Raw genomic sequence first — 25,854 nt, 5'->3', positions numbered from 1 at the left:
GGTGTCTGAAATTTGATTACTTAGTTTGACTTGGAATGTCCTATCTTTTAGGAAAGAATAAAACCATTTATTAACATTTCCACCTATTTCATAGTTGGTTATGGTCAACTGTGTCGAATGCTACTGTTAAATCTATTAGTACTAGTATATATGATTCATTGTTGTCAAAGCCTTGTAGAACAGGGTCAGTTAAAGAAATGAGTAGGGTTTCTGTTGAGGATTTTTTCTGAATCCAAATTGGTTTGGGTATAATATATTGTTTTCTTCTAGGTGGTTCTCTAATTGTGATAGCACTGCTTTTTCTAGGACTTTCGTGATGAATGGCAGGTTGAATATTGGTCAGTAATTGTTCCAATCATCGATTCTGCCGGTTTTATTTTTTAGAATTGGTTTACCCTGTCAGGGACCAATTCTTCTACTAGTAAATGGTTGTGAATATTGGGGTTCTTATGCAGTTTACTTTTTTTAGGGTACTTGCCGGAATAGGGTCCAGTGGCTGGGTCCCAGGTTTCATATTAGTGATGATTTAGTTTATTTCAAGTTTAGATACTTGGTCAATTGAGTTCCATTTCACTTGATCAAGTTTTTCATCCATTTGTTTTGTTGGTAGGCAGGTGGAGAATTGGGATTTAAGTGTATTGATTTTGTTTAACAACAAGTTAGCATATTCATTGCATGATTTCTTTGTAAAGTTGTAGTTATTTGAGATGGAGGAGGATGGATCCTTGATTAGGTTTTTCACTGTTTCAAAGAGTAGTTTAGAACTAAATATTATATCATGGATCTGTTTTACGTAGTATTCTTTTTTTTTTTTTTTTTGCTTTTTTTTATTAGTTAATGGTATTTTGTTAACATGGATTTGTATTTTTCTTGGGTGTTACTATTTTATGGATCCAGTGGAAGAGAGTAACAGTCTTACCTCAAATTGGAGACTGAACGGAGACCATAGAGCAGTCCTAGACCAGGATAGTGGAACAACAAAAACTAGACCGATGCCTTGGAAAAGATTAATTCATTTATTGTTGAACATGCCCGACTCTGGCCAAAGTTTCGCTTTATGGCTGCATCAGGGGCTCTGATTTATTATGTCAAATCGATTTTGTACATATCTTGTTCAGTCAACCTCAAGGAGTATTGGAATCAAAGCTATGGTACTTTTCAATGAGGAGTTCTCTTTAACCAAGTCAGAGAGAAGTACTCTGTAGCCAAGTGGAACGATCTCTATATCCACAATTGAGAGCGTAGTGCTGAACTGCATGCGGTGATGCTTTTCAGCAACAGAACATCGTGTGCCGAAGATTTATTTTAGTTTCAACGAAACCAACCAATTCTGATAACATTCGTGCCTTCAAGTTTCTCTAAAGACCATCTCAAGAAAAGGGTTGAGGCAAGCAGCAGACAATCCATCCAGAGTCCAGCAAGGAGTTGAGGCAGGCAGCAGACAAACCAAATCCAGAATCTAGCAAGGGGTCGAGGCAGGCAGCAGACAAACCAAATCCAGAGTTCAGCAAGGGGCTAAGGCAGGCAGCGAACAATCTGAATCCAGAGTCCAGCAAGGGGTCAAAGCCACAAGGAAGCCCAAGGATAGAACTTACATGCAGAGGAACTCACAAGGCAGAACCAAGGGCAAGGGGAACACAGGAAACAGAACAACCAGCATAAATCAATAGTTGAGCAAGCACCTACTCACAGCTTGTTGCCGAGGCAAAGAATGCAGAGAAGACACCGTTTAAATACTGACTGCCCTTGATCTCCTCTGTGGCGACGCTCAGTGTGGCGGGAAAGAGGAGCCAAAATGGAGCATGCTTCATGTTTCACTCCTCTCCGAGGGAGCTGCTGCCGCTGACGCAGCCATTGCTGCGCCGCAGGACCACTAAGGGCAGGCAAGAAACAGGTTGTTCATTAACATCGGGATTCCATCGAATGGCATTTCTTCCATTGCTTTTCAGATTTTCTCTGGGTCTGTTTAGTGTGTCTTAATTCTTCATTATATCAAGGTTTCTTTTGTTTAGTTGTGTTGCCTTTGTTTTGGAATGCTTTTTCCTGGATTGGGCATAGGGTATCCGCTATTTCAATGATAATTTTATCCCAGGAGTCAAAAGATGAGGAGGCATTATCTTGATCAAACTCAGATATTTTATTTTTAATAGTTTCTTTGAGTGTTTCAGGTTCTAACATATGTGTGTTTATTTGTTGTGTGGGGGTGTGGATAGTTACTTCTGCCTTATTAGCTGGTGATCAGACCAGGGTAGTATTTTGTGAGAGGAATTGATTATGCAGTTATTGCGCTTGGCGAAAATTAGGTCAAGGATGTGTCCTGCTTTATGGGTGGGGTTGCTTACAAATTGTGTCCATTCCATGGCTTCCATAGTATCTAGAAAGGTTTCACTTGCTTTAGTTTTCAGTCTGCTATCTATATGAAGGTTAAAGTCTCCTACGATTAGGGTTGATTCTGTTGCATCCATTGGTGCTAGACAGTTTCGCCCCGTTTGCTTCACCTTATTCACGGCTCTTCCCGCTTACCTAGGAAAGATGGCTACTGCCGTGTCTACAAGCTGACCTCTCCAGCGTCCCTGGAATGGCTATGGTGCAGCCTCCCACCATGCTCCTCCCAGGTACCTACTAGGGTGCGTGCACGCGCGCCACCACCGTCTTTATTCCAACCTTGGCGCGAACCTTGGGGGCGTTCCCCTTTGCTGACGTCATGCCATCCGGGTATATAACCTATTCTAATTTGCTAGCTCATTGAGTTAGCAAGGACTTGAATCCGTTCCTGTCTACGCTACTCTGCTGCTTCCGTGCTGCTGCTGGAAGCTCTCTCTCTTCCCTTCGGGGTAACTGCTAACCTGGGTATCCGCTCCTTGGGGGCCCTCTGCTTTATTTCAGGTGCCTTACAGGGAACAGGTGCTCGCTCCTAGAGGGCCTGCTCTCCCTACCTCGGTGCCTGTACTATCTTCTTCAACCTGGTGGAATCGCATACCTACAGCAAACATCTAGTGAGTACTCTAACTCTCAGTCTATCTCATCCACAGTACTACCTTGCTGGGAAACCTGCATTGGAACCTCCCTATACCAATGGGCTGAGAAGGGCTCCCTCTACCAAGGTCCCTGAGACTGCTACTACCAGACTGCCTCACTATTGCCACCTCTGGTGGTACTCTTCAAGCTGTATAATAAAGAATTAACTTTGTGTTTGTGCATTCTGAGTCTAGCTCAGTACTGTGGCTCCTCAAGGGGCTCCTCCCCGTGGACGTGGTCATCTACCACAGTACCCAAGGATTCACCCAAACACCGCTTAACCATAACAGATTCTGGGGCCGGAAAAACTTTAGTGAAAATTTCGATTTGGGGGAAAGTCTTTTTGGAGTGTTCCGGGTGGGCTGTAAATCAGACCTATATTTAGAAGTGAGGATTTTAGCATTGCAACTTTGTTGGGCAGGTTTATCACCTGCTTTTCCCTTTTATAATATTTCACACTGGTTTTCAGCACTTGTATTTTATCTTCGCAATATTTATTTCTTGTCTTGGTTGCTGAGTTATGCAATTGTTTTCTAATTATCTTGTATTAACTAGTTTGTTTATTAATCACCTTATTTCATATTTTCAAATGTAAAGCGCTGTTGCTATCTTTATGTTTAAATGTAAACCGATATGATGTTACTAAACGAATGTCGGTATAGAAAAACCTGCAAATAAATAAATAATAAATCTCAACTTTGTATAGTTTAAATGTAAGTTCTTTTTTGCAAATTATTAAGAGACCTCCTCCTTTTCGTCTGGGGAAGTGAAAGATATCATAGTTGGGGTGATCAATTTGGTTTAGGAGGACATTATCACAGTCTTTCAGCCATAATCGGTAATGCAGAAGATAGTGGATTTTAGTTCTTCTTGCAGTTTGTTTATCAGTGGAATTGTTTTTGATAGTGATTGGACATTTAGTAACACAGCAGAGATAACGTTAGGCAGGAAGAGAGTACAGGAGAAATGTTACTTATCTTTGGATAGATCAGGTGTCCGGGCTGCCCGCTCTCCTATCTTGCGGCATTGCAGCCACTGGCTTGAGATGCCAGTGGTGGTGTTGGTGGGCAGTCGCCGGACGGTGGGCAGGCAGAGGGAGGCCATATGGCCTTGCATGCTTGGTAAGTACAGAATGTTATGGGAGTCTCTGTTTAGTGGACCCTTGGGCCGACCTGCTGGAGACTGAGAAAGGTGGTCAATGTCTCTAGTGAATAGCAGGCCGGGAGGCAGATGTTCAGGCAGGACGTAGATGCTCTTCACCCTGGAAGCTGGTACTCCCCCGGGAGGAGCCCGTAGGAGCCCAACCGCTGGGACTTAGGTGGCTTCACCCTTGGAAGCCGAAGCCCTCCCGGGAGGAGCCCATAGGGGCCCGGCCGCTGGGACTTAGGCGGGTTGTGGATCAGGACAGGTAACTGGAACCAGACTAGGACAGTAGCAATACTGTAACTGGGCTCGGGCTCTGGAACCAGGCAGGAACTGTAGCAGGATTCGGGTACTGGAACCAGGCAGGAACAGTAGTAGGATTCGGGTACTGGAACCAAGCAAGTATTATAGCAGGCAAGTAGGAACCAACCAGGTGCTGTAGCAGGCAGGCGGGAACCAAGCAGGTACTGTAGCAGGAATGGAGCAACGAAGCAAAGCGAGTCACTCCAGGGCACAGCGCAACAGGAAACCGGGAGGCTAACCCGTTGCAAGGCAAAGACTGGATGGCCGCGGCCGGCTTATCAAGGCTGCGGCGTCTGACGTCAGGAGTTGGGCAGAGTCACCACTGGTGGGAAACGGCCTAGAAAAGCACCCAAGTGGCGCGCACGCCTAGGAGCCGGGTGTCCATGGGAGGGCTCGCAACGGCGCAGCCCCAGCGGGGACGCCGCCAACCAGGCCACTGGAAGCGGGAGCAGGTCCGGGAGCCCGGAGGTAAGGGCCTGGCCGCGGTGCTCGTGGCCAGAACCGCAACACAGAATAGGAATGAGTCAGTGCATTGGAACATGCAAGGTCATGTGGAGAGCAAACCTTTTACCTTCTGTCCCATTAGCACAAAAACCACACAATGAAAGAACACCAACACAAATTCTATATTTCCTAACAGTGAGCAATTTATTCGCAAACACATGTAATGCACTGTTTTTAAATTAAGGCAATGTCTTAGGTAATCACATTCTGCAAGGACAAGACAACAAATAGCAAAAAAGAATGTGTACATTTCATGAACAACACATTCAGTGTACACCTGTACATATAATATATTGAAATAGCATCATAGCATATACAGGCATTGCATCTTATCCTTTAGGCACAAACATGATTACAATTAAGAACATAGAAAGAAGAAGTGGCACCCCAAAAGCTATAGTAGTGCTGTAAAGTAACATCTACATGCATCACTACTATGTGTGTAAACTGTAAGGCCCCAGACAGTCCATGTTGAAACAGTGCACTCAAAGAGGACAGCCTAAGGGCCACGGCAGCAAATTTCAGCATGTAGTCAGCAGGAGAACGACCATACAGTTCAGCATGGTTGGCAGCAAGACTAGGACCGCAGAGTTCTGTATCGCCACAGCAGGAGCACACACGATTCAGCAGCATGGAGGCAGGAGACCCAGGAGGAGACCCATCAGCATGGAGGCAGGAGATGAGAAGAGATGACATCCCGCAGCATGAAGCCAGCACTTGCAGGAGATGAGAAGAGATGACACCCCGCAACATGGAGCAGGATATGGGACAGCCTGTCAAGAGACAGCAGGTGCAAAGTGATTGTAGGCTGCTTAAAGTAGGCCGTAATAGACCCAGAGGCTCAAGGACTGCATTTTAGTAAGTGTTCTGCTTGGATATGCTTCACAGAACACCATCCAGTGTGCATGGCAGCACAGCAACTCTGTACTGAGGACACACTGAGCCGGTTTCTTCCATTTAGATGGCACAACAACTCTGGGAAGAGCCCGTCCCAGTCTTCTTTGAAAAATTGCCTTCTTAGCCCTTACTGGCCATTTTATACATTTTTTCAAGGCCCCTTGCCATGCCGTGGCTTCTCACTTGGGGGGGCATACTTTTTGGGGGCCTACCCCTGCGTCGTGTTGAATCTCCAGGACTGCTGTGGGGTATCGATGCAAGGGATGCAGCTGAGGACTCTGAGTGCTGCTCCGGCATGCGCTGAAGATTTGTGTCAGCACATTTGTGTGGTTGCTGATGGCTGCAACAATGGTATTAGCATTTTGTGTATTGGCAGCTATGGTTTGCTGCAAGATCTTGTTCTGCCTGCCTCTGGATCTTTGCAGGACCCGTATCTCTCCCCACAAGTGCCTGAGTTCAACTGCAGTCATGCCTGCTGCAGGTGCCCATGCTGATTCTGGTCCTAGTGGCGGTGTGGGTGCTGCTGGCGGTGTCTGTAATCATGGGATCATGGGGGGGGGGGGGGGGGGGGAGAGCCCTGATGGTGGCAGTGGCCATACTTGGGAACGTTTTAATTCCGCTCACCATGAGATTTCTCTAGATTAGCGGGTGGTGGTGGAACACACTTTCTCTCTTCCCTCCCCCAACAAACAGGCATTCTTTCTTTCTCCATTTTTTAATTTTCTTTAATGTAAGGAAGGAAAGGGGGTTTGAATGAGGGGAAAGAAGGGAAGTGGAGGTGAGATGGGAGTTCAAAAGGGGATCTGAAAGAGAGGAGAGAGAGGGAGAATAAGTGAGAGTTTGAAAGGAGATGTGAGAGAATCCCTTTCGAATTCCCACTCATTCACACCTTTGCTTCCTTCTTTCACATCCCCTTTTGAACTCCCATTTCACTCTACACCCCCCCCCCCCTTTCCTCTCACACTCGTTCCTTCCCTTCATTCACACCCCCCTTTCCTTCATTTGTGCTGCTCTCTCTGTCACTCACCCTTTCTCTCACCTCCACTCCCTTCCCACTATGGTCGAGGCTCCAGCCGGCTTACCTGGTGCCTGCCAGGCCAGCCACCAGCTTTGGTGGAAAAAAACACTGACACAGTCAGGTTGGATCACCATTGATTGCTTTGTAGAGATGAGCTTTGTTTTTCTGGCTCGGGTCCGGTTTCAGTTCGGGCGGTTCGTGGGAAAACTCGTTTTCCGGAAAAAATGAAGCTGGAACTCGAAACTGGGAAAACGAATTAAAAAAAAAAAAAGAATCAGAAAAAAAACCACCCCAACCCTTCAATTGTACTTTCTTACAACCCACCCCCACCATCCCTATCCCTCCCCAAGATTTGCCAAAAGTCCCTGGTGGTCCAGCGGGGGTCCGGGAGCAATCTCCTGCACTCGGGCTGTCAGCTGCCAGTATCCAAAATGGCGCCGATAGCCTTTGCCCTTACTATGTCACAGGGGCTACCGGTGCCATTGGTCGGCCCCTGTCACATGGTAGGAGCACAAGATAGCGCCGGCTGTCCATTGCTCCTACCATGTGACAGGGGCTGACCAATGGCACCGGTAGTCCCTATGACATTGTAAGGGCAAAGGGCCATCGGCGCCATTTTGATTCATAGCAGGCCCTACAGCCCAACGGCATGGAGGGAGAGATCGCTCGCGGGACCCTGCTGGACCACCAGGGCTCTTAGTAAGTCTTGGGGAGGGATCGGGATGGGGGGGGGGTTGTAATACAGTAAATGTGAAGGGTTGGGGTGGTTTTTTTTTTTTTTTTAATAAATGTGCCCCTCCCCCTGCACTAACCTAAAAAACGAATTTTCCCTGAAGTTCGGGGAAAATCCATTTCGTGGTTCAGGTCCCCCGAACCACTACAAATTAGGCAATTTCGTCAAAATGTCCTAATTCGTGATAAACGAATGCACATCTCTATTGCTTTGCACTGTGCTGGCTGTTCTGCTTTGCTCACCACTACAGCGCAGGGACACAGCAGAGCAGGAGCCTCAATGCAAAGCAAGAGCTCATGTGACCAGCTAGACCGGCCCACCGGATCATGCCCGATCATGCCCGATCCCCCAATAGGCCAATCTGCCCCTGGCAGCAGCACATGTGACATAGGCCAGACGTAAAAGGAGCAGAGCGGCATGTGGCAAAGAAAGAAATAGCGCCTGCGCCCTCTGGAGATTTTATTGTCCTGCCCGGACAATAAACCCAGTGATTTGTCTAAAAATCCAGAGTCTCCAGGCTAAATCCGGAGAGTTCCCAGGTATGGCAGTGGCCCTGATGGTAGCGCTGTTGGTGCTGGTGCTGAAGGCACTAGTGGTGTCTGAGGGCACAACCTCGGCAGAGGTGGGCTTGTGCCCACCATGTGGCCTGGTGATGGAGAGTCTGCAGGCTGGTGTGGAGTGCTGGTTCCTGCTAAATGCTTGTCCGAAGATTGCCAGTCCAGAATGCCTGCCTCCATTAATGTCTCCAGATCGAGGTCCACATGAAGTGGGGTCCTTGAACCTAGGTGCTGAGCAAAGAACATAGGCTGTGACTGCTCTGCCTGCTGCTGCTCCTCCTCCTCCCCCCACTGTGTCTCAGCGTCCATCTGTAAGGACCTCTGTATCATTGGTATCACGCGGCCGGTCCCAAGGGCATCCCAGCTTGTCCTAGGGGCATCACGGCTGGGTCTTGGGTGTTCCAGCTCGAGAGCAGTGGATACAGAGAAGAAACAAAAAGAAAGTCATAAGTATATATGCCAGCAAATATGGTATATATATTTGGCATCAGAGGTGCACTTTGCTTATGTGCAAAGTGAGTATCTTATGCCAAATTATGCATACACCCGTTGCTGTATGCACATTTATGGGTAAGGTTTACTTACCAGCTACAGCTCATGTGGTGACTAGCCACGCATCCATGCACGTCCAGTCCCAGCCTTTCTATGAGTCGCTGCTCCGTCTCAGTCACTACTATTGGACAGGGGGTCCCTCCTCCAGTCTGCCATTGATACTTGGATCTCAATGCTAATTTCGCCTTCAGCTGGGCTTTCACATCCCGGTAGCGATGGGCAACCTGCTCCCTGCTTCTTTGTACTCTGCTGTGGCGGCTGATGGCCTGGGCAATGTTTCGCCATATTTGGCCCTTGGCTACCTTAGAGGTCTTTGCTGCACATTTCCCAAACAACATGGTGTAATGCTGCAGGACACCAGTGATGAGAAGCTCATTCTCTGCCACTCTAAACTTTACGGCCCTCTGATGCTGCCGTGGTGCTGCCTGGCTGCCCAAAGGGGGTGCCACTTCCTCTCCCAGAGAGGTGTCCTCCCTTCCCTCACTCTCCGTCCTGCTTTCCTCTCCCCTCCCTTCCTTCCCTTACTTCACCTTGGCCTGCCAACTCCCTTATCCTCTGCCCTGTCCATCTATCCTTATGCTACTCTACTCCTCCCACCACTCTTTCCTGCCCAACCCCTTCCCCCACGTGCACCCTCCTATCCCTTCCCTCCTGCCTCTCTCTATTTCTCCCCCTGTCCCTACTCCTGCTCCTACTCCTTCTTCCCCTGGCATTCTCGCGCTCATCCTCCCACTCACTCTGCCTCCTCCTCCCAGTACTATTCTCACGTCTCTTCTCTCCTCTCTTCCCAGGCCTGTCACGCTCCATCCTCTCAGCACACACACACCTCAGCACACACACACTCCTCACCGATCTTGCACACACACGCTCCTCACCGATCTTGCACACACACACACACACTCCTCCTCTTCTCCTCCTCACACCTCTGCTCCTCTGCTCCTCCTCTTCTCCTCACCAACTCCAAACTGGATTTACTAACTTTCACTCCAACAAATATCACAAAAGACAAAGGGAAAGGGAAACAGATGACTACAGAAAACAAAACAACTCAGTCAGCAATCGCAAAGAACTACTCCAAAACTCCTCTAACAACACTAACCACATCTCCTCTCACTCCAACGCCTGACACACCCTCAAAGAAGGAGGTGCAGGAAGTCAGCTTTTATACTGGTGAAAAATAACACACTGCATGATGACGCAACTTGCACAGAGATGATGCACCGCCGCATGTGATGATGCACCGCCTCGTGCATTATTTAGCTGTGCGATGTGGCAGGCCGCAATTTAAATAGACATGCCCTTTTGTTTATCTCACGCGTTATGCACGTGATAAAACATTCTGATGAATCTAAGAGTAAGTTAGGGGCATTCTGGGGGCATAACTGGGAGGCATTGCATTAGCCAGCTAAGTTATCCAGCTAATTCCAATATTCAGTGTTAGCTGGATAACTTAGTCATCTAAGTCTGGTCAGAACAAAAAGCTGCCCTAAAGTTAGCAGGATAAAGTTAGCTGACTAACTTCAAGATAGCCGCCTATATTCAATATTGTGGGTACACTATTGAATATACCTCCAAAGTTAGCTAGATAACTTTATCTGCTAACTTTGCTGTCAGGACTGTGACTGAATATGGACCTCTTTGTGTTTTGGAAAAAGTTACAATATGACCCATAGTTATTGTTCTGTTGTATGCACTGATACTTTACATTAGTTATAGACAGGGAGTATGTCAAACACTTGAAATACTATTGCTAATTAGAGATGTGAATCGTGTGATCGATCGTCTTAACGATCGATTTCAGCTGGGGGGGGGGAGGGAATCGGATCGTCGCGGTTTTGTTTTTTTAAATATTGTGTAAATCGTAAATCGGGGGAGGGCGGGAAAACCGGCACACTAAAACAACCCTAAAACCCACCCCGACCCTTTAAAATAAATCCCCCACCCTCCCGAACCCCCCCAAAATGCCTTAAATTACCTGGGGTCCAGAGGGGGGGTCCCGGTGTGATCTTTTACTCTCGGGCCACCGGTGCATTGTAGAAATGGCACCGGCGCTACCTTTGCCCTGTCATATGACAGGTCAAAGGTAGCGCCAGCGCCATTTTGTTTTTTGTCCCCCGACATCAGGAGTGTAGGAGATCGCTCCCGTTATTCCATTAACGATTCGAGTGCAGGAGGTCGTTCCCGGACCCCCGCTGAACTTTTGGCAAGTCTTGTGGGGGTCAGGAGGCCCCCCCAAGCTGGCCAAAAGTCCCTGGGGGTCCAGCGGGGGTCCGGGAGCGATCTCCTACGCTCCTGACGTCGGGGGACAAAAAACAAAATGGCGCCAGCGCTACCTTTGCCCTGTCATATGACAGGGCAAAGGTAGCACCGGCGCCATTTCTACAAAGCACCGGAGGCCCGAGAGTAAAAGATCACACCGGGACCCCCCCCACTGGACCCCAGGTAATTTAAGGCATTTTGGGGGGGGTTCGGGAGGGTGGGGGATTTATTTTAAAGGGTCGGGTGGGTTTTAGGGATGTTTTAGTGTGCCGGTTTTCCCGCCCTCCCCCTTCCCCCGATTTACGATTTTTGACGATAAATCGGGGGAATTCCTATTAAATATCGCCTCTAACGATTTTTGACGATTTAAAATATATCGGACGATATTTTAAATCGTCAAAAAACGATTCACATCCCTATTGCTAATAACTTCTTTTTTTGGCAAATATTGTTTCTAGGAAATAAATAATGTTGGGTTTAATTATAGTAAATATGAGACTAGAGAGGGAAGGTTACTTCACTTTAGCATTGCTGATGAAACTGTATCTAGAGTTCATTTCTTTATTTCTTTATTTATTTATTAATTTCTATACCGGCTTTCACGACCAAAGGTTGCATCAAGTCGGTTTACATTTAACAAGTCGTGTAATAAACATAGAACTAGGGTAATTGAACTGGTGCAGAAAATAATAGTTACAATGAACAAGGAAATTACCAACTGGGATAGGAGGAAAAAAGAGAAAAGGGACAGGAATATTTACATAGTAAAACGCATTTACAGTGAATATTTACATAGTATGCAATAAAGGATCTGTGTCAAGAGGATGTCAAGAGCTAAATGCAGTCAAGGACGGGGAGGGGTATGGGCTGGTGGGGTTTACACTAGGATAGAGGGAAGAGGGAGGTGACAGATGGTGGTTGAAAGGGAACCTGGATCAATCTGAACTCTGGTAGGCTTTTTTGAAAAGCCAGGTTTTTAGTCTTTTCCTAAAAGTAGGTAGGCATGGTTCCTGGCGAAGCTCTGAAGGGATGGAGTTCCATAGGCGCGGTCCTGCTGTGGATAGAGCTCTGTCTTCGAGAGATTTGTGTTGGAATGTTTTGGCTTTTGGAACATGAAGTGATTCTTTGTAGTGTTCTCTAGTTGGTCTGACAGAGGTGTGTTTCTTGAGTGGTATTTGTAGATTTAATGGTGCGAGTTGATGTATGACTTTGAAAATGATGGTAATAGATTTGTACATGATTCTGTAGTGAATGGGAAGCCATTCTTGGTTTATCCTAGCTCTGTTATAGAACTTACTCTTTTTGACTATGCATTTAAATTCTCAGAACAATTTTTGGTGAATAGCCCTGGCAATTTACATTAAAGCCCATAGTAACCAAATATTAATAGTCAGAATTTTTAGGCCTTCTATAGATTTAAAAAAAACAAACCCTTTGATGTGACAGGGATGACTCTGGATCAGATGTTAGTTTTGATAGGAGAACCTAATCATCAGAGGAGGCCTCCTAGTTTTATTTTTTTGTTCCAGAAATATAAAGATCTGGAAAATTCCTGCATGGGCTTTGGTATATTTATACTATATAGTTGAATATCTCCTCCATTCTATATTTTTTTAAAGAAAATAAGCCAGCTTTGACAGTCTTTCTGCACACAAAAGTTCTTCTCTATCCTTTATAAAGTTCATCACCCTTGTTGCACTTTTTTTATTACTTTTTGTAAGATTATTTTGAAGATAGATGCCTACATATGAATCTCATATTGCTAACATAGACCAAGTACTGCACTGTGTGCATTGGTGCCCTTTTAAAATAAAATAATAAGAACAGGCACAGTGAGATAGTCACCTCTTACGACTGTCTGACATAGGATATCTGGTTCTTTCTAATTCTGCTCTACTTCTCTATGTAGATCCTGTATGCAAAGCATGGACTGAAAGCAAGCAGACGGCTAAATAAATCCAATGTGGAGGAAAAGATGAGTGATGCCAAGAAAATTCTAACCAAATTACGCTTCTTGGCTAAAGAGGTACAGTGCAAGACAATTATTCATTAACAATCAGATATTGTAACAAGATAATTATTTACAATGGGGCCGATATTAAAAAAAAAGCTTAGCTCCTAAATTTAGACTCCTAAATGTTGCATAGGCTGCCAGCACAGGCAAAGCCCTGGGACGCGTGTCGGGGACAGTGTGGCATTTGGGGGTGTTCTGGGGGTGGGTGCCAGCCCGGGGGCGTGGCCGAGGCCTCTGAACCAGTCCCCGGGCCGGGGAATGGTGCGCCAGCAGCTGGCTGGCGCGCGCAAGTTATGCCTGCCTTGGGCAGGCGTAACTTTGTGAACAAAGGTAGGGGGGGATTTAGTTAGGGCTGGGGCGTGGGTTAGGTAGGTGAAGGGAGAGGAAGGTGGGGGGGGGGGCCAGAAAAAAAGTTCTCTCCGAGGCCGCTCCGATTTCGGAGCGGCCTCGGAGGGAAAGGAGGCAGACTGCTCGGCTCGGCACGCGCAGGTTGCACAATTGTGCATCCCCCTGTGTGAGCCGACCCTGGATTTTATAACATGTGTGCGGCAGCGTGCGCATGTTATAAAATCGGGCGTAGATTTGTTCGTGATGGGTTGCGCGAACAAATCTACGCCCGCGCATAACTTTAAAAATCTACCCCTTAAGGAATAATAATAATAATATATACCATTGTCTCATTACTATATTCCATTATCCCAGTTATTCCATTAATGTGCATGCCCAGTTATTCCATTAATGTGCATGGGTATTCCATGAACAGATCCTATTACATTTCATAATCCCATTGCTTTACTCTACATATTATTGCACTACTGTACTCAATTATTGTTAGTCAATTCAGTTGTTGTTCATCTCATTTATTTATTTCCATTTGATATCTTGCTTCAACTTTGCAGCTCCAAGCAAGTTACAAAAACACATACAGGCCGATACAGAAAAATGCGCACAGGTCACTCTCCTGGGCGCGCGATTCAGGAGGGTGGCCTATGCAAATTAGGGCCCGCGGTAAAAGGAGCGGCGGCTGTCAGTGGGTTTGACAGCCGACACTCAATTTTGCCGGCGTCGGTTCTCAAACCCGCTGACAGCCACGGGTTCGAAAAATGTACGCCAGCATAATTGAGCGTCCATCTTCCGACCCGCGGGCCGTGGGCCGATTTTTCATTTTATTTTTTTTAATTTTTACTTTTTTTTTACTTTTGGAACCTCCGACTTAATATCGCTATGATATTAAGTCGGAGGGTGTATAGAAAAGCAGTTTTTTCTGCTTTTCTGTACACTTTCCCGGCGCCGGCAGAAATTAACGCCAGCCTTTGGGCAGGCGTTAATTTCTGAAAGTAAAATTTGTGGCTTCGCTGCACATTTTACTTTCTGTATTGTGCGGGAATAACTAATAGGGCCATCAACATGCATTTGCAGGTTGCGGGTGCTATTAGTTTCGGGGGGGGGGGGGGGGTTGGATGCGCGTTTTCGATGCACTATTACCCCTTACTGTATAAGGGGTAATGCTAGCTTGTCAAAAATGCGTGTCCAAACCTGGGCTAACAGTGCGCTCCACTGTGGCCGGGACACACCTGACAGATGGTTCTCACATGCGTGACACACTGAACGTGTGACCATCACGGGCCTAAATGTAAACTTGCACTCTGCATCCACAGGAATCCCCTCAACCCCCAGCAATGAATGCAGAGCAGATCTAGGGTATTAACCTTTACAACTTGCCATATAAAAAAAAATTCTGATTCTGATGACATCTCAGTAAAAGCAAAACAAACTCCCTTTACTACCAGGCACAATAGCCTTCCTTATGAAAAGACAGTAATTTACCACTAATGCATATCCTATTGAGAAAACACAACAAATAAGATTGATACAAATGCCTATATGCTAGTAAAATACCTCATCTCGGTCACACACCCAGAACTGACCTTCACCAAGTACAGAAAAACCACAAATTATAAATATGGAGACAGAAACTGAAATGGAAAACCAAAAAAGCCACTCTGCATGCAGTGTGAACCTGGAGAAATGGAAAGAGAAATATAGCACCTAACAGACTCTCAGGATATGCAATAATGCACACAAACTAACCCGCACAAAGTTACACCTGTATTATGGAACACACTCAAACAGTAACAACCCTATCTAAGAAATGCAACTATTAAACCAGGCCCTAAACACTAATATATTTCCTATTGGGAAAACAGAATAAGCCAAGCTGCTATAGAACCCCACATGGAAATAATTGTAAAGCTATACTAAAAATGTTATAAAACAGCTGCTGAACAGAATAATATCCAACAATTAAAAACTCATAAAAATTATTAAAACATGTCCAAATATCAATAAAATATTTCAAAACATAATACCCAATAATTAAAATGGCAGTCAATCAAGAAAAATAAATTTAAAAAGCCACCTTTACTTACCCTCTTCCAGCAACTCTCCTACTCCTTTCCCTTCCAGGCCAATAGCACTCACCAGAAGCAGCAAGGGCTGCTGAAACTCTATCCTCACAGTCCTCTTCCTTAGCGCCCACAACCACATACACACACACCCCCAATTAGACCCCAAGACCAGTCTCGGTCTCTCTCACACCAGTCATCTTCCTGACCAGTCTCTCTCTCTCACACAGAAACACATCACCTCCCTGACCAGTCTCTCTCTCAATCACACTCATACTCTCTTATATACAAGCTCTCAATCACACCCAAATGCTCTCGCACTCATTCACACCCACACACACAAGCTCTCACCCAGGCACCAATTCTCACCCACAAGCTCTCACCCAGGCTTCCATTCACACCCACACACACAAGCTCTCACCCAAGCACCCATTCACACCAGCTATCACCCAAGCTTCCATTCAAACCCACACACACCAGCTCTCACCCAAGCACCCATTCACACCAGCTCTCACCCAGGCTTCCATTCACACCCACACACACAAGCTCTCACCCAAGCATCCATTCACACCCACATACACAAGCTCTCACCCAGGCACCCACACACACAAGCTCTCACCCATTCACACCCACAGACACAAGCTCTCACCCATGCATCCATTCACACCCACGGACACAAGCTCTCACCCATGCATCCATTCACACCTACAGACACAAGCTCTCACTTAGGCACCCATTCACACCCTCAGACACAAGCTCTCACCCAGGCACCCATTCACACACAGACAAGCTCTCACCCAGGCACTCATTCACACTCACAGACACGAACTCTCACCAAAAACTTCTTCATCCTTCACTGCAGGGTTGGGCTCCAGTTCCACCGCAGCTTTACTCCGGCGGGCCTTCTTTTTTCGCTGCCACGGGGATGGGCTCCCGCTGTGGCCTTGGTTGGGGTCAGGTTTCCTCTTTGCCACCACAGGGATGGGCTCCCGTGGTGGCCTTGCTTGGTTGGGGTTGGGTTTTCCTCTTAACCGCCACCAGGATGGGCTCCGTGGCGGCCTTGCTTGGTCGGGGTCGGGTTTTCCTTTTCGCCACCACGGGGATGAGCTCCCATGGTGGCCTTGCTTGGTCAGGGTCAGGTTTTCCTCTTCACCGCCATGGGGATGGGCTTCTGTGGCGGCCTTACTTCATCGGGGTCAGGGTTTCCTCTTCGCCGCCACGGGGATGAGCTCCCATGGCGGCCTTGCTTCGTCAGGGTTCGACACTGTCATTCCTCCCAACCCACCCCCGGGCTATGCGATGCCTACCTCACTGACCAATCAAAGGCTTCCTCCCTTCTTCCTACTCCCACTGGCAGGTAGAAGAGAGGAGGCTTCCAATTGGCCTGCAGGTGCTGGAAAAAGGAAGAAGGAAAGTACAACGGGGCAGTGGGACGCGACACACTGGTGTCGCGACATACTGGTTGAGAAGCACTGCTCTATAGGACAATGAGGTATAGCAATGAAATACTTAACAAATTGAATAGAATTATGGGATAACAGGGCATGTTAATTGGATTATAGGGTAAACAAATTGAATAATTAGGTAAACAAAAATGGGATATTGGGGATTACCAAGTAAATAGTGGAAGAGCCAGGTGTAATTTTCAAATAGCCCACTTAGTTGCAAACTACAGGGATGCTTTTAACGTATACTGTAAGCAGATTTTCAACCCATGTTGTTTCCCTTTGAAAATAAGCAAAGTGCTAAATATACACGCTAAAAGAAGCTATGTACTTCTGTGCCAAAAAGTGTGGAGTCATGCATTTGGGGTGCAGAAATCCAAAGGAGCAGATGTGATGGGGTGAGAACTGATGTCCACAGATTGGGCGAGTGACCTCGGGGTGATAGTGTCTGATGATCTGAAGGTAGTGAAGCAATGTGACAAGGCGGTGTCTAAAGTCCGAGGGATGCTGCTGGGTCGCACAAAAAGCATAAGCAGCAGGAAAAAGGAGCTGATAATGCTCTTGTACAGGTAGGGACCTTCATTTTTGTTTAAACCGATTTTCACCCATAAATTCTCAGATTTTTACAATGGTGAAATTTGGTTTAAACCAAAATTGGCAGGCATCGGGGGGGGGGGGGGGGGGGGGGGAGGGCCGAAGAGGCCATAGCAATAGACACAATGCTACCTTCCTCTGTTGGCCCCTGCCGCCACTACTACTCCTATATTCAAAAACCTGCTCAAACTGTATTTCATTACATGAAGAAACATATAACACTGATAGAATTATATTGGGAAAAAAATCTCTAAAAAGTTTAAAAAAAGTTTTTGTGTGAGATCTTGATACAACCATGACCGATGATTGAAACATTGAAGAACCCACAATATATATGTCAATTTCGTACAGAAAACGTGGTAATTCTTTGGTGAGAGTAATTCCAAAAAAACTCTCAAACTTTACATATGAGGTCTGGTTGACTGCCACTACTACTCCTGCAGCTGCCTCTGCTACCGTTCCTGCTCTTGCTGTTATGCCCCAGTCTCGATCACTGGATTACACTGCATATTGGTCCCCTCTTCCTTGCAAGGCCTCAGGCCTTTTCCTGCTTCGCGGCTGCGGGCGCCTGATGATGTCATCAGGTGCTGACAGCCCTTCCATCCTTCTTGTTCTTTGGAACGACAAAACTGAGATCTGGCAGGGGTAAGTCTGGAACCCCTGCTCTAGGAATCCAGGAGAACCAGGGAAGCAAGGATTCAAATCTCACTGATGTTCCTTATGATCTAGGGCAATCACTTCACTCACCATTGCCTCACCTCACATACAAATTTAGATATTAAGCTCTTTGGGGACAGGAAGAAAGCTACTGTATCTCTTCAGGATGTAACTTGCTTTCAGCTATTTACCAATACAAACATGAGGTTTTTAGAGAAACATATAAACACAAAATCCAAATAGCTAGTTAAATAATCAAAATCATAACAAATAAAACCAAAAAACTAGCACTACAATTCTTAAAACGTACATTGTTTAGCAGAGGGACAATCATACATGGAAAAATAAGGTAGATGTTTCCATAGAGTTTTTCCACGTATGATTGTTCCTCTTCTAAACAAGATAAGTTTTAAGAATTGTGCTAGTTTACTTTTAGTTATGATGATTTAAGGTTTTAAAGAAAGCCATGGCTACTGAGCCTTTTGTTGTTTCGTTTTTGTTTGAGCTGGGCAGGGTGGGGGCAGGAGGGAGAGAGAACAACAGGAGGAGGAGTGGGAGCAAGGAAAAGAGAGGAGGGATGCTAAATGGAGAAGGGGGATGGGACAAGGAGTGGGGAGCAAGAGGGACTGGAGATGCTGAGGGATATGAGGTGCTGAAAGGGGAATGGGGGAGAGATGAAGGGCACTGAAGAAGGAGATGGGGAGAAAGCAAAAAGGAGTGGGAACAGGGAGAGAGATGGGATACTTAAAGAGAAAGGGGATGGGGATGGAGGTAGGATGCTGAAGGGAAGCAGGAGAGAAAGAGGAGAGATCTGGGGACAGGAAGAGAGGTCTATTCCCAAGAAAAGCAATGAAGGCTCTGCGGCTCCAACATAAAATTTATGGTACTATGTTGGATCTACCGAGCCTTTGCTGTTTTTCTTGTGGAGAATAGTGGTATGGATAGGAGTGGTGGCAGGAGGGAGAAGAGAGCAAGAGGAGAGAGTGTGAGCAGGGGAAAGGAGAAAGAGAGTGCAGAAGGGAGGAGATGGAGAAGGGACCCCCCCCCCAACAAAAATGATGATCAGGCTGTAAGCAAGTTTAGGGGTGCAGGGTCCCATCTACATCAGGATACTTCCAGCTGCCCTCCTACCTTACTTCAGATCCTGTCAGGAAAAAGACAATGTGTTCGCCTCAGAAATAGCCTTTTATTTATCAGATTTGGCAGGGTTTAGCATTTAGAAATTAACAATTCCTGTCCTGGCCACTAAGCACCAGTTTACCCTAAAGAAAGTGCTGTATCATGGGTGGTTTCATACATGCCGTAAAGCTTAGCCTGCTTAATGTATTAATACTTATGGCTAACTCACTTACCCCTGGTCCAGCTTCAGGCGATCTCCCCTGTTTACCTCTAAGCAGAGGAGAGCTGGAGAATGTGGGCAGGTGAGGAAACTTGACTCTAGGACAGCTTCTGGCAGAGCTATTGGCTGTCTGGGGTTGCTTCTGGGTTCCTTCCCGTACTGGCAGAGCTGTCGGGCTGCTCTCTGCTCCCCGTTGCCTCAGACTGCTCACCACTGTCTCTCGTCAGGGCGTCTCCTCTCTCCAGTCTCCTGGTCACACCTAATCTTCTCCCTCATCAATAGCAGGGGGTGCTGGTCTGCTTAGGACTCCCCTTTCGCTCTTCCTTTCTGGGTTACTCTTAGGGTTCACTCTTTCAGGGTTTTGCCCCTCAGCCTCTCGATCCCAGGGTCCTTTGCTGGTTTCAGGGTCGCCCCTAAGGTTTTCGCTTCCTTCTTCTTCTTTGCCCCCATCTTATACTTTCCAGCTGATAAATATGCATAAATTCATGCATAACCACGAGGTGGGTGGAGGGTCTTTGACGCATTGCTGGTCTTTTCCCCCTCCCTATTTCTTTGGGGGTGTCCTGCCATGTTTCAGGTCTTTTTTCCCCCTCCCCATTTCTTCGGGGGGAGAACTGCCATGTCTGTATGCCAATCTGTTATGCCAGAATGTTTTTCTCCGTCTCTGACTGCTCCCCCTTCTTCCAAGGGTGGGGGTCTTCCTGACTTCTGGACTTGCCTTGGCTGATCCATGACTCCTACTTATGAGCTTAAGTTACATTGTATCTGTGTCTGCTTTTTTATTTAAACATTCTTCAGTGTATCAGGGCAAGGTCTCTTCTTTTTCCACTAAGAGAGTGCTGTTTTATGGTTCATCTGGGCAAAAGTACTTTATCTTGCTTGACAGTGTTTGGGGCCTGTCAGCATCTATTTGCATGTTTCTTGGCTATTATGATTCGTATTTGGTAATTCAGTGGTAAAACATGAGATATCTCCCTATAAGGCCTTTCTTCATAGCCTCTTCCTCTTTCTTCCTGTCCCCAGCCCCCCTTCAGGATTCTACCTCTCTCCCCCACCCCTCTTCTTCTTCAGCGCCTCCTCTCTCCTCTAACCTCACACCTGCTTGATCTTGTCATCTGCCCCAGCCATCCATCCTCTCTCCAACCTTTTCTCTCTGCCCTTGTCCCATCTCCTTTCCCCCTAATACCTTGTCACCATCATTCACACCCCACAAACCCCTCATTGCTTCACACTACCCCCACCCATCATCACACCAATCCCCACAATCCCCTTACCCACATTCTTTTCTCCCAATCCTCCACCTCTTCCCAGCGCTGCCATGATGCCATCACCCACCATCACTGTCACTTATCCACCTGGCCACCTCCTAAAAATCTCAGCCTCACAAGGTCTCGGGCCTCTTCATGCTCTGTGACTGTCAGCTCCTGATGAAACCATCAGATACCAATAACTGCGGAGCAGGAAGAAAGATCAAGGGCTGCCACACCAGCTCAGTAACCAGGATCAGAGAAGACTGCAGAGGAGACTCAGGGTTGCACCTTTTGTATGTGCTGGGAAGGCCAGCCTAGGGTTTCAGTGGACAACTCCTAAAATTCGCAGCACTGCAAGGCCTCGGGTCTCTTCCTGCTCCGTGGCTGTTGGTACCTCCCATCCAGTACAGATAAAGAGGTTCCACAGTGGTAGAGTGGAGATTGGAGACCTTGAGGGAAAAGTAGATTTTGGAGTAGTAGTAAGGCAGATTAGATAAAGATCTTAAGATTTTATTGCATTTTCCTGATGTGCAATTTATTGTTAATTGTTAAATTTTAAATTTATTTTTGGAATATTATATATTTTCTATTTTAACTTTAATGATTGTAATCCAATTGACGCACTATTTTGTTAACCGTTATGATGGCATTGTCGAAAGACGGTATAAAAAAACTAATAAATAAATAAATAAAATAAAAATCCTAGGATTAGAGTGAGACAAGCTGTTAAAGTTTATACATGATACTTCAAGTGCATGCATACTCATGTGGTTTATAAAATATCATATATGTGCATATATGCTACTTACACATGTATATGCTATTTTTAAGCACATGACCACTGCAGAACTCTTTGAAAATTCCCTCCTTAAAAGTGGATTTTAAAAGAGATGTACGCTCAAATAGCACATTTTTGCACTAGTGGTATTTTATAAATCCCGCGCATACATGCATAAGTACTGGTACAGAAATAACTTTGCGCACATAAAAAAGGGGTGAGCTAGGGGTAGGTCAGGGGTGTTCTGGGGCGGGGCCAACATTTATATGCATGCAACACATGTACAGCTGTTACCTGTGCATATTTACTTCTGCTATTTATAAGGTGTAAATCAGAATAGAATCCTTTATAGCCAAATACTGACAGGCTGAAGAGTCAGGGTAAACAGGGGGGAGTACAGGCTGAACAACCAGAGGGGTAGATTTTAAAAGCAGTGCGTGCGGCGTACATGTGCACACACTACCTGGCACGTACACATGTATGCCTGATTTTATAACATGCGTGTGCAGACACACACAGTTATAAAATCAGGGGTCGGCACGCGCAAGGGGGTTCACAATTGTGCACCTTGTGCGTGCCAAGCCCACGCCGAGTCATGCTGCCTTCCCCCGTTCCCTACCCCCCCACCTCACCTTCCCTTCCCCTACCTCCCCCGCCCTTTCCCCTCTACCTTTTCCTTTTTCTGTCTTTTATTACAAAACTTTCTTCAGCCCTGGGCGCGATCCCAAGCATAATGGCAAATGGCTGCTGTGCCTGGAGACTCTGACCCCGCCCACACCCCGCCCCTTTAGTAAAGCCCCAGGACTTACACGCATCCCGAGGCTTTATGCGCGTCGCCGGGCCTTTTGAAAATAGGTCCAGTGCGCGTAACCTTTTGAAAATCCAGCCCAGAGGGTCTAGATGACCTAGTGACAGATTGGGCAATCTTGTGGGATAATTGGTAAAACTGATAATTTTCTTCTTGTGCTCATGGTACAAAATGTGCTGACTTGCGCATTTAAAAGCCAACAAGTGCTAAGCAAAATACGTGAATAATATTTCCTTATGTAAATGCTTAAAATTAGGAACACACATACACATGAATAACCTTATTTTATATGTGCTCTCACATGCACGGACAATATAAAATTCATACCCATGTGCACTGGCAGTCACATAAATGTGAATATAGGTGTGCATGTGCTTGCTTTAAAGTTACCCTGACTGCATCTAAAGTACTCTACTCAGACGATTCAACAAATGTTGGGGCAGATATTCAAAAAAAAGCTGAGCTCCTAAATTTAGGTCCCTAAGTTGGGCACCTATTTTCCGCTGAACTTAAATGCTTACATTTTCAGCTAAAAATTCACATCAATTTAGAAGCTTAAAAATTAGGCTACTAAATTTAGGTCTGCTAATTATTTGCCTAGATTTAGGCTCCTAAATTAGGTGCCTAGTTCTGAAAATCAGTGCTAAGATCCTCTTTGTTTCTCCGCCCTACCCCCATCCCCGTAGCCACCCGTTTTTTAGGATTCTAAATTTAAGAGCCTAATGAAACTAGGAGCCTAAATTTAGGGACTCAGACCTAGTACATTTTCAATAGGTCTAATCTAGGTGCCTAACTGCAAATGTTAGGATCCTAAACTCTTTGAAAAATGGAACCATTAGGTCAGTCAGAGTGAATTGGAAAAATCATCAGAAGTCCTAGCAGAAATGTAGGTAACCATACAGCTGGGTCTATCTGGCAGGATGCGACCATATTAATAACTAGAAATCCTACTTGGAAATGCAGGCTCTAACTTAGCTAAATCTGTCTGGTAGGCTGTATAGGAGACCTCGGAAGCTAGATGTTCGGGCAACAATAGCAATAATTTGGATTTAGGATTTTTAACCCCACCTTTCCAAATAATGCTTACAGCATTATTAATATTCGGGTACATTTCTCCCTAAAAGAGCTTACAATCTAAGTGGGTACCTGAAGTAATAGGATATAGCATGACTTTCCCAAGGTCACTAGGAGTGTCAGTGGGAGGTAAACACTTGTATTGGTATCTATTTAGATTAGACTGTGATGACAGAATAAAACTAGCAGCTGTGTATGTCTGGCAGACTGCAAGTACAATAATAACTAGAAGTCCTAGCAGAAATGCAGGTGCTCATGCAGCTGGTTATTTTGGGCGGGCTACCCAGAGGGTCAAGGAGGCCAAATATTTGGCAGTGGCCATGCTGGTATTGGTAGCTGTTTAGATTATTATAAATCCTTGTGGTTAAACATAGGAAGGGAGGGGTGCTGGATGTGTACTTAAGTAGGGGATCCTGTATGCTCATCTGCCCAAGATGGTAGAATATACATTTATTGTATGCATTTATTTATTTATTTAACTGCAGTATCTATATTTATAAGAAAATGGCAAAACTATTCTGCATAATGAGAAAGATCTTACAAGCTGTCATGCTCTGTGGCTGGCAGATGGAATATATCCTTGCAGAGTGGACAGAAATAACTGGATGGGCCAGCTGCTCACTTTCTGCTGTCATACGTTAGATTACTATGTATATATAATACATTGTAGTGATTTATTTTTTTTATTCATATTCTGCCTTTCAGCCACTTCAATGCAGATTACATTCAGGTACTGTAGGTATTTCCTTGTCCCCAGAGGGTTTATAATCTGAGTTTGTACCTGAGGCAATGGAGGGTAAAGCGACTTGTCCAAGGAATGGCAATGGGATTTGAGTCCTAGCTTCTCTGGCTCATAGCCCTGTTGCTCTCACCACCAGGCTATTCTCCATTTATTTACAATGAAAGGCAATTAATCACATGTATTACCCTAAATTAAACTCAACTTTAATGTATTTATTTCGGATTATTTCTAGACTGCGCATGCCAAGGATCACAGCAGTTTACAACAGAATAAAATCCACTTTCCATAAAATGATACAAACACAAATCATCTCTGTCCTGCTGCTATAATATAATGTTACTTTGGGGGAAATGTTGTGTCTTCCAGCCCCAGTGTACTCTTCCAGATGTAATAATTTGGATGCTGAGTAATAATAAGCGTGTGGCATACGTTAGAATTCCTGCTCAAGATGTGCTCTACTCTGTGGTGGAAGAAGAAAAAGGGAAGGACTGTGGGAAGATACATACAATTTTCTTTAAGGTAAAAAAAATAAAAATTCATACTAAAAACAAGAACTGAAATGACTGACTCTTTAATGTATGCCCTTGATGCAGTCTTATAATGGAACGCCGGTAGCCGTGTCAGGTGTTTCATCAGAGTAGGATAAGTGATGATGTTTCATTAGGAAATTTTTGTGGATTGTTATTAACAGTGTAACCTGTCACGTTGCACATTTCTTAGTTACCATGTGGGAAAGCATTTTTGGAAAATCAAATTATATTTATATGGATTGTGGAGATTAGCAGATGTGGGGAGAATTCTGATTATAAAGAAAAGCCATATATAGTTGACCTCCATCGTGATGTTGTTTGCGTATGGTGGTCTCCCACTCCACTTTTATTTAGGCTGTTTTTGGGTAAGGTGGTCTTTTTTTTGTATGGGTTGTAATTAACATTTTTTGACTCCTTTTTTATTTTCTTTTTTTTGGCATGAATGTAATTTGACTTTCTCTTTCTTTGCGCCAAGACACCAGGATCCTACAATGGAGAAATATTTGCTAAAATGGAAATCTATATTTGGCTTGGGGTGACCAAATATGCGAAGAATTGCACTGCTGATCTGCTTGAGGAGTTTAAACCAATATATGAGAAGGCCGGACAGATTGTCGATATCCCAACTAATATGCCACCCAGCAGGCTCAGCAAGGATGGTGAGGAAACAACATTCATTGTCTACAGACTGGGGATACGACTCTGTTCATCCCTCATTTACTTTTAATTTCTGATTGAAAGCAGTCCTGGCTTTTTCTGTCTTTCTCCCAGAATCAGAAGCCAGAAAAGAGCCAATACAAAGGCTTCAACCAAAGCTGTGGCTGGGAGGTTAGGAGCTGTAAGTAAGCCCTATGAAGGTGCTGCCAACTGGGAATGCAGCCCATACCCAGTGATTAATGGGGCTCGAGGAGTTGCAAGCTCAGGCACCAAATAAACCCCCAACTTCTAAATCTGTGTCCCCAGATTCCCTTCTCTTATCCCACAGCTCCAGTTATTCCTCATTACAATTCCCCCCCTTCCCTTGGGACCCTGCACCTCTCCCCTTTCATAAGTATATAAGGTTTGCCATACTGGGTCAGACCAAGGATCCATCAAGCCCAGTATCCTGTTTCCAACAGTGGCCTATTGAAGTCACAAATACCTGGCAGGTTTCCAAGGGGTAGATAGATTTCATCCTGTTTATCCCAGGGATAAGCAATGCATTTCTGCAACTCTACCTTAATAATGGTTAATG

At 45.5% G+C, this 25,854-nt stretch overlaps 1 protein-coding gene across 1 annotated transcript in view; it reads left to right on the top strand.

Moving 5' to 3' along the window:
* LOC115097189 (fer-1-like protein 4) overlaps positions 1-25,854 on the top strand; it is a 359,866-nt gene that overhangs the window by 200,991 nt on the left and 133,021 nt on the right. The window contains exons 21-23 of the mRNA XM_029612774.1: positions 12,894-13,010; positions 24,457-24,609; positions 25,096-25,279. Of these exons, the coding sequence (XP_029468634.1) occupies positions 12,894-13,010; positions 24,457-24,609; positions 25,096-25,279 (454 nt within the window). The remainder of the gene's footprint in view (positions 1-12,893; positions 13,011-24,456; positions 24,610-25,095; positions 25,280-25,854) is intronic.

Source organism: Rhinatrema bivittatum, chromosome 8, assembly GCF_901001135.1.
Source record: "Rhinatrema bivittatum chromosome 8, aRhiBiv1.1, whole genome shotgun sequence".
NCBI lineage: Eukaryota > Metazoa > Chordata > Amphibia > Gymnophiona > Rhinatrematidae > Rhinatrema > Rhinatrema bivittatum.
The sequence above is the reverse complement of the archived record's forward strand: the minus strand, read 5'-3'. Positions and strand labels throughout refer to the sequence as shown.